This window comes from Heteronotia binoei, chromosome 21 (assembly GCF_032191835.1).
Source record: "Heteronotia binoei isolate CCM8104 ecotype False Entrance Well chromosome 21, APGP_CSIRO_Hbin_v1, whole genome shotgun sequence".
NCBI lineage: Eukaryota > Metazoa > Chordata > Lepidosauria > Squamata > Gekkonidae > Heteronotia > Heteronotia binoei.
Genome location: NC_083243.1, coordinates 47,529,966 through 47,542,342, shown reverse-complemented (window position 1 = coordinate 47,542,342; position 12,377 = coordinate 47,529,966). Strand labels below are relative to the sequence as shown.

Below are 12,377 nucleotides of genomic sequence, written 5' to 3'. Positions count from 1 at the left end.
AACTCATGATAAAGGCCGCCTATCATTGCTATTCAATTCTTGTGTGTGAAGTTTCAGTATAACAACTTGACACAATCCTTTGTTATACAAATAATGGCTGGAGTTTCTTAAGGGATAAAAATTTCCTACCTACAAATATTAGAAGAACTGATAAAAGCTTGCCCCCCATTAGAATAGACTTCTGAAGTGACTATTTGGTTTGCATATTTCATTTCTCAAGTCTTGTAGTTTCCCCCCCTTATTTTTAAACAAGTATTGTTAATGCATCCCCAAAACAATAATTTAATAAAGAGCCATGTACTCTCCCTATACCTTCTGTTCAGAAAGGAAGAGTTTTGCCTTTAAAATTACCTATTGAAGAAACATGGCAGTCTGGTATAAATATTCAAATTGGCTTCCACTTGTAACACATAACATGGAGGATTCTGTTATGTTGGGAAAAGGTAAATTGTGACACGTTTTTGAAAGCCAACTTGGGAAAGCACTAATGAACACCTCTCACTGCATTCTTATTTCACTGATGAGATATACCTTGACACATATCATCTTTCAAAGCAAAGCTCTACCCTTTAGAACAAGTCTTGCCATCTCTTTGTTACATGACCAAGAATAAACTTAACTGTGCTCAGATTCCAGAATGCTCCAACTATCTGGCTTCTTCCTAAATGTTAAAAAGGGTGATACAATTTCAGAAGGAACCAGGGATTGAGAGACAAACAATAAATCCAGCCCAAGATCAGCTGTGTTTTTTTCACAGCACTCCTACTATTCAGAGCTCTCTAGTGTGTGCAAAGAGAGCAGATGAGGGTGTTTTAATGATCAGTGGCTCTAGAATAATGATTGAGAAATACAAGGGACCTAGCTGCACAATGCACACAAGGAATCTATTTTGCTATCTTAGAATAAGAACACCATTTGCCAACACAGAAGACAAAATTTCTCCTCTCTCTTTTTTAAAACCCAGAGACCATTATTAACCAATGTCACTTGGAATGAAAACAATTAACCCAGTCATATTGCACTCAGGTACTGCCAATGGTATGATTGATTTGGTTATAACATTTAAATCTCACTCTTTCTGCAAGTAGCTGAGGATGGAGTTTTAGCCTTGTGAGTTAAGATTACTGAGGACCGAACCAGATAAGATATTAGAGTTCCATGACTGTAGAAACTAGCATGTTATTTGGCCCTAAAAATAGCTACAGGGGCCCCACAATGGCTGGGGAGAGGTGTGTGGAGGCGACCTCTTTCCATGCAGTTTCCCTGATCAAAAATGCTATTCCCTTCAGCTATTTTCCAGTAAAGAAAGAAGGCGGTTAAAATGCCTTCCTTTCTTCCTCTCATGGCTCAAAGAAGCTGGGGTAGGGAAGTTTTTTTATCTAGAAAAATGGGATGGAAGAACTAACTCAGGCAGGTACTGTCAACATCCAATTTTCAAGGGCTACCTCATCTAGCTTAAAAAAGACGACCATGAGGCAATAAAATTACAAATGGTTTAATGACTGGTTTTGTCAGTTATTTTCTGATGCTTTAATGGGATAAACAACTTTTCATTGCCTGTTATTGTGATGCTGACTGCATCTGCCTGTGTGTGCATGTTTCTGTGAATGTGCGTACACACACCCAATTTTAGTCTTGCTCTTTATAGTCAATGAAACCCAAAGAAACAGCTATCCTTTAAAGTTTTTGGCCCAGGTCATTCACTGGTGAAATGTACAAATCTGGGAACACAAGTGACAAGCTGTTTGGAGAAGATGATATTGAATTTATACCCTGCCCTTCACTCAGAATGGCTTACAATCTCCTTTACCTTCCTTCCTCACAAAAGAAACCCTGTGAGGTGGGTGGGGTTGAGAGAGCTTTCACAGAAGCTGCCCTTTCAAGGACAACTCCTGCGATAGCTATGGCTAATCCAAGGCCATTCCAGAACCTTCCAAGGTATAGTACATGTTCACAGCCCTAGCACACAAACACTCTTTCGGTAGAGCTTAGCTATATGCTGTGCTCAAGGCAAAGGTGAATTTCTTTCCACAGCAGTTCACCCAATACCACTGGGCAGCAAACCAGTCTACAAGTAATGCTGACTCCTTGTTAGATACACAATAACCTGGAAACTGCTATTAGTTAAAGTGAGATCTTTATCAACCACGGCTAGTAAAGGAATCAGGAACCATTCTGTGTTGATGGAATCTGCAGGGAGGGGGAGTGGGCATGTGTGCACTGGCTGTGCACAATCACTTGGATGTCTCCATGGAGTGAACATGCACAGGAAATTTTTACACTTATGTTACCTCCCCGTGATCAGGGACATGCATTTCTGAACAATGCCAATGAAGGGGTGGGGAGCATATGTGTGTAGGCGCCATTCACCAAGAGGTCATGTGAATAGAGCTAAAGTCTTTGAAGAGTGGGATGTTTTCTAAAGAAAAACTGACACAAGTGAGCCATTGAAAAGCAGTTCCTATCACTGGAACAATCTCTGGTTTGGCTACTGTGTTGGCTCTTGAGACACTTTAATGAGGGCCCTGCTAGAAACAGTAAAACAGTTCACAGATCAGAACCAAGATAAGGGCAATAAACCAACAATCATTAAGGCAGGTGAAAATGAGGCTGCTTCAGGGGTTTATTAGAAAGGACAGGAAAGGAAAGAATCTGATTGCATCAGTGGAGGCCACAAAATAAGGCTAAAATACTGTACATCGTCATTAACACTTTAAAATGAAGGTGACATTTCAATAAACTGAAGAACGCAGGAGTGGAAATGATGTGATTATTAGAAATTGCTTTTTTAAAAGGTCGGGTCTCATTCAAGTCAACCTCTCCTGCCAATGATTCTCAAAAAGGTGGTTCTGGTAAGTCTGTAGCACAAAATGAGATAGCGTGACTCCAGCTCTACATCACCAAGTTGGAATTCATGCACCACATTACATTATTATTAGAAGGTCTGGAGCATTATTTTAATGCTTAGCAATAAAAGTCCCTTATAACAAGCAGTTAACTGAGTTTCCTCCAGTTTGGGGGAAATTTAGGTTAAGATGTGTTCTTTGCTGAACTTGGATCAACAAACACACCAGTCCTGAACCAAGTGAAGTACAGAATGGAATCTGAACTTCTCCCACAGGGAAGGAAATACAGGTCATTGTTTCTGATATAAAGCACTTCTATTATTAAGCACAATAATGTAATCATTGTACAAAGCATCATTTGAGGCACCTCTGTTGTAAAAAAAAAAAAAGCTATTATATGCAAATGCATTGCTATACCAAATTTAGAAAACATCATATTTACACACAAAAACATTTTCTATTAACCATTTCTTGATTATCAAAAAATGTGCCTATATTATACAGTCTGACCAAAATATAATCACATATTTGAAGTTAAAACAGAGTTAAGTTATACATTGCAGAGCTTTTTTTTTAGACCTCAGTAAAAGCAGTCCACATGTGGCACTGAGGAACTGAAAGGTCTGCTTGGAAATGAACAAAAGTAATGCAGAGGGAGACAATGCTTCCTACCGCAAGATGCTTTGGTATTTTACAGTACATGTTGACTCTTCAGGCATTACCTGCCTTACTTTATGTACACAATCATGATGTTGTTTTCAGTTAATATTTGGCATCAGTGAAAACCAAGGAATCAGCACTGCAGTTGTAAATACAGCTGGACTTGACTGCTTAGAAGCAGAGAGTGGGGCACATCTGCATGTTCTGCAGTGAAACTGCACATTTCTTGGTTCTTTTTAGTACTTCTCTTGTTCCGTGCGGGGCTTCATCTCATTGACAGTCACACTGCTGGGATTTGTCTTAGCTGCGTTTAAACCCAAAGGAAGAGCACTTTTGGTCAGCACTGGGAAGGGAAAGACAAAGAAGGCAATCAACTGTTTCCTGAGAAAAGCCAAATGGAGGAAAATTCAGAGGCATATAAATGTTTTTTATATGACAGTACAGAAAACGTGCCCTGACCTGGATGACCCAGGCTGGCCCACTCTTGTCAGATCTTGAAAGCTTAAGCAGGGGCAGTCCTGGTTAGTATGTGGATGGGAGATCACCAAGGAAATCCATGGCTGCTATGCAGAGGAAGGCAATGGCAAACTACCTCTGTTAATCTCTTGCCTGGAAAACCCCATGGGGCCGCCATGTTGCCTACAACTTAATGGCACTTTCCTCCATAGAGAACATATTTATTTATTTATTTAAATTAATTTATATTCCACCTTTTCCTGTGAACGGGCTTAGGGCAGAGTACAACATATAAAGCCATTAAAACAATTCAACACAATAAATAGTTAAAACCATTACAACTATAGTCAGTCAACAAAGGCGCTTACATAACTGAATTATCACCCTCTGGCTATATTTTTTGTTAAAGTTTGACAAAGGTCAGGAAGGGAGACAATCTAGGTCAGTGAGTTCCATCTATTTGGAAAATGGAAACAATGGCTTAAATTTAAGGACTATAAATTTAAGGACTTAAATTTAAGGACTATAATAAAATAACAGATCAGAACAAATGGTAGTATTAGTGTACTAATGGACCAAAAATGTGGTGTAGTGGTTGTGTGGTATAGTGGTTGTTTGTAGTGTTTGGTGCAGTGGTTAAGTGTGCGGACTTTTATCTGGGAGAACCAGGTTTGATTCCCCACTCCTCCACCTGCACCTGCTGGAATGGCTCTGAGTTAGCCATAGTTCTCACAAAACTGTCCTTGAAAGGGCAGCTTCTGTGAGAGCCCTCTCAGCCCCACCCACCTCACAGGGTGTCTGTTGTGGGGGAAGAGGATATAGGAGATTGTAAGCCACTCTGAGTCTCTGATTCAGAGAGAAGGGCAGTGTATAAATCTGCAATTCTTTTTGGAGGGAGAATTGATAAAAACAATTAGACTATAAAAATGTATCAAAGTGCATAATAAACATAAGCTTGCTTGTGGTTACCAACAAGAGAGAGAACATTTAGCAGGCCAATATCTTTTGAAAAGTAATTCATTTTATGATCAATTTTTGTTCACCACTGTTCATGAATCTAATAAACAGTTAGAGCAGCTGAAGAGAGTTCAGCTTAAAACCTCACCTCCTTATTAGTTCACCCTCCATTATCTCTCATTTCTTTACTCTTCCCCAAAGGAAATAATTTGAGATTTAATTAATTGGACTGGAAAGCTGAGGTTCAAAGGTTTTGAAAGCTGCTAACATTAAGAACTGCTTTCATTAACAGCAGTAAGCAGAATGGAGAAGGTATCTAGAATTATGAATAGTACAGAGAATGACCAGATGGAATAGCAAATCCTGTTTACCTTTCCAGTAATACAAGAACCAGAAGGTACACGATAAAATCAAAAAGCAATAAACTTAAAACACATTACAGGAAATCCTTTTAATACAGTGAAATATTAACCTTTGGAATCTGTTGCCTTTAGCCATAGAATGGTGTGGTAAATAGCATACTAGAGCTTTAAAAAAGGATTGGGTAGCTGTGATTAAAATTATATTTTGAGGGTACAACAGCAAATGTTACATTGAAGAACTACAGATGCTTGATGAAGACATAAAAACGATGGTGTTTCAAGTTTTTATCCTGGTTCATTTTCTTTTTAAGCAAATCAATTCAAATAAATTAGTGTATCATCACAACATCTTAAAATACCCTGCTAAAATAATAATGCAGTATAAAACATGTAGGGACCAGAAAGCCTTATCTTTAGACTGGCTTTCCAGATGGTGAGACTCACAAGACCTGTAAGTGGCTTACAACATGGATGAGGGAGTGTCCTCTGTGCCCCGATCCATGTTCCTAGAAAGAGTATGGTGAATTGTTTTCTGTGGCTCCAGAAGGTAAGACCAGAACCAATGGGTTGAAATTAAATCAAAAGTGTTTCCTGCTCAACATTAGGAATAACTTCCTGACAGAGCGATTCCTCAGTGGAGCAGGCTTCCTTGTAACCTCAGCACTGCTCTCTGAGCAGACCTAGCTGCTATAGCGTTGTGTGCTGCTCTTAGCCTTTCCTTCATATGAGCTCTCAGTGAGATAAAATATATTAACTTGTTTGAAAAGATAATCTATGAGGGTGCAATACCAAATTCCTCCTCAATTTCTTCCTGTTTGAGAATGGCATAGGAAATATTCCACACTCCATAACGGCAAGAGATGGCTCCCCTCTCCACCCCTTGGTAGACAGCAAATCATGGCTGATTTCAGCAGCTGTTAAAAGACAGCAGTTGACGAATAATACTTGTCAAGTCCTAAAGTACAACCTCTTGCATGCTGGCTTCTGTTCTTCTGAAACAGAGCACATATGGTGCTGCAGAAAGAGATGCAGAAAACAAAAATGGGGACTGAATTTAGAGACTTGGTAACCTGATGAGGGACACTGATGGTTAGAGTGCTGAATCAGGACCACAAAGAACTGGGTTCAGATCACGCATTCAGGCACAAAGGCCACTGAGAGACCCAGGCCCAATCACTTGCGCAGACTACCTCACAGGGATGTGATGGAAGGAAAATGCATTGCTTGGACCTGCCTCAGAATCCACTGTGATCCTCTGGAGTACATAACAGACACACAGAGGGCTTTCTCTTAGCAGACAGGTCGATACAAAAAGGGATTTATGAAGGTGGGAAGCTTTGTTCATTTATTCCTTGAATTCATATCCCCACCCTTCAGCCAAGGATGATGATCCCATGCTTCCCCTTCACAGCAACCTCTGTGAAAGTAGGTTAGGTGAAGAAAGAATGCTTTGAACTCAGATCTTCTGTACTCTAACCACTATTATTCCACTGGTTCTTCAAAAACCACTCTCCTACATCATGTTGCTGGCGTCACATCTCATGCATATTGATCAGTCCCAGCTAATGAAAAGTGATGATCACTAAGAGTTCATATAGCTTAGTGGCTAGGGAGGCAAGTCATGAAATCCTCAGTTCAAATTTCACTTTAGCCATGAATTAATTAAGTAGCCTTAGGGAAGTTACCTGCCCTCACTTGTTTCTTCATCTGTAGTTTGAACATAACCCCTTGTTTGTTGGGAGGATTACATAAATAGCATCATTATTCCTGTTAATAATTATAGTCTGTGCCATAATTAATTGAAAGCTATGACCCCCAGTAACAAGACATCAGATTAGAGCCTATTACCTTTCTGTCAGGAGGCTACACATTTTCAAGGTCTTAGATATATGCAGCACAACAAGCCTTAGAAATACTACAAGTCTTGGAAATACAGTTCTGAAAAAACAGATTTTTCAGTACCTTGAAAGGACAAAAAATGTACATGGTGTGTGTGTGTGTGGGGGGGGGTAACACATTTACAACTCTAATGCAAAGCATCTGCAGTTGCTGACCATTTTGTAATCTAAAACTGGAGAAAAATACATTAGTCATTAAATATAGTTTGTTGCGATCAATGTCTACATAACAGCCACTGGTTGATAAAGGTTCCTTTTTAAACAAAAAAGGCTAAACATGATGTGAGGCAGCTGAAAATGAAGCTGGCTATGAAGTATTTCTCTAATGAGCACTGTCTTGTCAAAGTATGCTTTCTTTCTTTTTCCATTTCACTACCATTAGCAATTGTATTGTAAAGAACCATGAATTTTAGTGAAGATTCTCTAGATTCTCATTCCGCGTCTTTCCTTTTCATCAATTTGACAAAGGTTAAATTCAGGCCTCGGATTCAACAGGAGTTCACAGGAGTACAGCTCCTGAACCTTTCTGAAGGTTCCCCCTCTCCCTCCCCATTGACGACCATTGAACAGTAGGTGCAGCTGCATAACAATCCCTGCCATACCCCCAGCAGCCCTCATTAACCCCTGGAGAATCCCATGCCACCCTTTCTCCACTTAAGTGATTTTGGGTGCTGAGCGGCTTGCTGGCCTTTTGAATGGGAATCTCTAGCCAGCCTAGGCTTTGCTCATCCAGGGCTCTCCTTTCTTGCATTGGGTTGCTTTTGGCTGGGGGGTGTTGGCATATGCTAATGAGTTATGCTAATGAACTCCCCACCTATTTGTCTACAAAACGACCCCTGGTTAAATTAATCTAATCTTACTTCCCTGCAAAATTATTTCTCACTATCATGTGCTTTGCAACAGTTAGCAATATTTGCCCTACAGAAAGTCCTATTTTCCAGGTTTTTAATTAGCATATTCAACACACATGAAACTGCCTTTATACTCACTCAGACAAGTTGGTCCATCAAGATCAGTGTTGTCTACTCAAGACTGGCAGCACCTCTCTGGGGGTCTGTTAGAAGGTCTTTCACATCACCTACTGACTGGTCTTTTTAAACTGGAGGTGCCAGTTTGTAACTGGGACCTTCTGCATGCCAAGGAGATGCTCTACTGCTAAGCCACAGTCTCTCACCTCATATTGGGAATCATTATGCAGCACAGAAAGTTATGCTGCAGCAAAGAGGCTAAGGGTTCTGCAGAGCCACAAGTGGATCATTACTTATCTTTTGACAGATTCCAGCAGTGGTAGTTATGTAACTGTTATAACCAGGGCTTCTTAGTAGCAGGAACTCCTTTGCATATTAGGCCACATGCCCCTGATGTAGTCAATCCTCCTGGAATTTACAGCAGGCCCTATACTAAGAACCCTGTGAGCTCCTGGAGGATTGGCTACATCAGGGGTATGTGGCCTAATATGCAAAAACATTTTTTCTGGCACCTTAAAAGACCAACAGATTTACTTGTTGCATAAGTTTCATGCACCAGAGCTCACTTCATAAGAACATAAGAGAAACCATGCTGGATCAGGCCAATGGCCCATCCTAGTCCAAAACTCTGTCACATAGTAGCCAACCCCCCCCCCCCAACTCAGATACCATCAGGAGGTCCACCAGTGGGGTCAGGACACTAGAAGCCCTCCCACGGTTGCCTCCCAAAGTACCAAGAATACGGAGCATCACTGTCCCAGACAGAGTTCCATCTATACCCTGTGGTTAATAGACACTGATGGACTTCTGCTCCATATGTTTATCCAATCCCCTCTTGAAGCTGTCTATACTTCAAAAGATGCATAGGAGTAGAATCTAATCCATGGAAGTCTAACGATGCTGTAAGATTCTTTTTTTGGGATCTGCAATAACTGAATGACCCCATAAACTATGCAGTAAGATGTCTACAATTAGGTCCTAAACATTCCTTCTGCTTGAGGAGCACAGTCCCTTTAGTGAAGGTGGTCCTTTGTTGCAGAGTGTAATCCTTCAGTGTTATTTTAAATATATATATATAGGGCATCTTGAGCTCGGTGGGGTCCGTGGAGCTTGATCTCAATGCCCCCCCCCCCCGAACTGGGCGGTAGAAGGGGTGCCACAGCTGTGGCATCTCGAGGGAGACCCTGGAGGGCTCTTCTGATAACAAGGAGCTCTATAAGAGACAGGGAAACAGTGGAGGCTGGTCCCTGTTCCTCCTGTCTGCCCCGATGATCCACCGTCGTGGTCGCCGTGACAGCACCAAGAGATGAATGCCCAACTGCTTTTTATTTCTTTAACAAGTTTCTTCACATCATATTTCTACTTTAATCATCAAAATGCTATCCTGCAAGTAAGTCTTCCATTTTATTACTACCGATTAATGGATCTTTTGCTATAACACCAATTGGGACTGTTCAAAAAAAAGGGGAAGAGAGGAGGATATCCCTCCCTTTTCTCCCCAAGGGAGGCTTCAAAAAGACAAAGAACAAACTTAAGAACTTTCAATAATTTAAATTGGATTGAACATGGATATTCAAATGGATTTGGCTTATAATTAAACAAGCTATAATAAGAGCATTATTTTACTTCAATATGGTCTGAATAAAAGTCGGATATATTTTTAAGAGAAATGCTTTTGATACCTGATCGGGACTGAAACGATTATAACCAGGCTATAAGAGAAAAGCACTAGGCTGGAGGAGATTTAGATAGACTATCTATCAAAAGTCTATAGACTTTTGAACAATACTTCATCTAGTGTCACTGAGAAAGTGGCTAAGTTTCTTTATCCTGTTTTAAAGGCACGTCAGAGGATCTCATAGAAACAGTTTATGTTTATGCTTTTCCTGATGTATATGTATGCAATCATTCCATTTTATCCTTTTTTAACCAATTTGCTCTGATATATATATCTATATATCTATATATTTTATGCCAATAAAGGCTAACTTGACTTGACTATCTGGGACTTTGAGTGGTTTTTTAACTTTGATTATCAGACTGAGTCATACTGTGGAGATGGCGATTCAACCCGAAGCATTTTGATAAAAAAGATATTATGGTTGCCATAAAGCAGGAGATCAGTTTGCTGACAGAGTTAAGATGGAAACCTTTATTTTAAAACACAGCAAAACTGAAAATTTACATGAATGAAGTGGTGAAGGGATCCCAGTGATGTCTACGGAGATGAGAGAGGTGAATAAAGATCCGGTGGGAAAGGAGTAAAAAAAAAAATCAAAATGGAGACATGGTGTGCAGTTACAAAAAGGAGGCAGAAAACAAAGCCTGATTAAAGTTCTTACAGGAGGAAGTGACGGTGTGGAGATCTCGTCGCTTTCAGTGATGCCAAAAGGAGAAAAGGCAGACAACTTTAAGAAAATGAAGACTTGGAAAGCTTTCAAAAAGAAAGGATTATAAACTGTTGCTCTTCCTTGTAATTGGTCAATATGGAATTAATACAAGGAAATTGACGTGAGGCCTTGAAACAGTGTCATGAGCCCTGATGAGGGAGAGCTGGAAGGGTTAACAGACCTGGAAGAGTTGCCAGCCAGTTCCTCAGCTGAACAAACAGCAGCTGGCCCATCAATCACTCTCCAAGCACCAGTGTCAGCTGTTGACGATCAATCTCCTCCAAGCTCTCCTCCTCCCATCTCAAGAGTTCGAAGCAGGCTCCGGAAAGAACTTTCAGAACGAAGACATGAGGCACACCGATGCTTCAGATCTCTCAGCCCTGAGTTCTAGCAGAGTCACTGCCACCCAGGGAGCAGGCTGATTGAGACTCCCATATAGCTCCCCATCCAGGACCTGGTAACCCTGTGGAAGCAACAAGTCTATTCCCTGGTTTCCATCCATGTTTCTTCCTGATCCTGAACTGCTTGATTTCCTTGGCACCCTGACCTTTTGGCTTTTGGACATTGGCTTCTGATTCCGGTTTGTGATTCTGCATTCGTGACTTGGCTCCTGCTTGACTTCCTGGACTTTGACCTTGGACTGGCTTTAGACTCCTGCCTGCCTGCACCCTGAGAATATGACAAATGACAAGCAAGACTCCTAAAGGCGTGTGGCTTTGAAATGGTGAACAAGTCTTTTAGAATCTGAATGCTTCTCTTTTGTTTTGTTATTCTTATCTATGGATCGTATATTTTCAAAGCCAAATAGAGCAATTTAACAGAGAGTGGAATACAGAGGTGTACGATTTTTTCCATAGGCAAAAATGAATAAGTGGGAGAGAGGGGGTCGTTTTCATCTAGAGATCTTGCTTCTTTTTTAAAAAGTTAAACAGAGTAATTTAATAGAGAGTGGGTTATAGAGATTGTATGATTCCTTACCTAGCTAAAAAAAATAAGTATGGGAAATGAGGCTGTCACTGTTTTATTAAATGTGTGCTTCTTAGAGTAATATGAAAATAGGAGATATAGTCTCCAAAAGGTTTAATGAATCTTAAACACTCACCTAGATAAGCAATTAGTTTGTGTCAATTTATAATAAGCTAGACAACACAGGTATTTGAAAATTTTAAAGATCTGCTCCTGGTATTGCCTTTTTCTTGTTTTTTTTAGCAATAGAATCTGTTGATATTGAAATAGATAAAGCATTTTTTGCTAGGTTTTATTTTGGTCTCTTGTTTTTTTTTATTTTTTCTCTCTGTTAAAAGCAATTAAGGTAGTATTAAGGATAAAGAAATTATACTCATCTTCTCTGCCTATGATTATTGTCAATATTGTTAAAGTTAGTGTTTATCCCTAACATTGTTAAAATTAACCAAGACTGTTCTCTTTATTTTGTGGTTGGTTTCTTTGCTTTTCTCTAGGTGAATCACAATTTGCAGAAACACCACTTGGCAGAGAATTTTATCACCTTTTATGGCTATCCAGACCAAATGGCCTAGCCATGCTGTTTTATGTGACCATGTGACCAGTTAGTTTTCCAGACTGCTTGTATTTCAGCTCACAATACCTGATCCCCTCATCTGATGAAGTGTGCTTACGAGAGTGCACGAAAGCTTACGTTCTGAATAAAAATTGGTTGGTCTTAAAGGTGAAACTTGATTCCTGCTTTGTTCTACTGCTTCAGACCAACATGGCTGCCCACTTGGATCTATCTAAATGTAATCAATAGGATGTGATGCTAATAAGCGATGAAATCATGGTAGGACAACAGAAATATGAAACAAAGCTAAAGGTTTTGTTT

General features: G+C 40.0%; 1 protein-coding gene across 5 annotated transcripts in view; it reads right to left on the bottom strand.

Moving 5' to 3' along the window:
- Window positions 1–2,594: 2,594 nt before the first annotated feature.
- CEP128 (centrosomal protein 128) overlaps window positions 2,595–12,377 on the bottom strand; it is a 323,574-nt gene continuing 313,791 nt past the window's right edge. For 4 of the 5 annotated variants that reach the window (XM_060261805.1, XM_060261808.1, XM_060261804.1 and 1 more), the window contains one exon: window positions 2,595–3,849. In XM_060261805.1, coding sequence (XP_060117788.1) covers window positions 3,743–3,849 — 107 coding nt within the window. In that variant the 3' untranslated portion in view covers window positions 2,595–3,742. The remainder of the gene's footprint in view (window positions 3,850–12,377) is intronic. The other variant, XM_060261806.1, reaches the window with a different exon arrangement.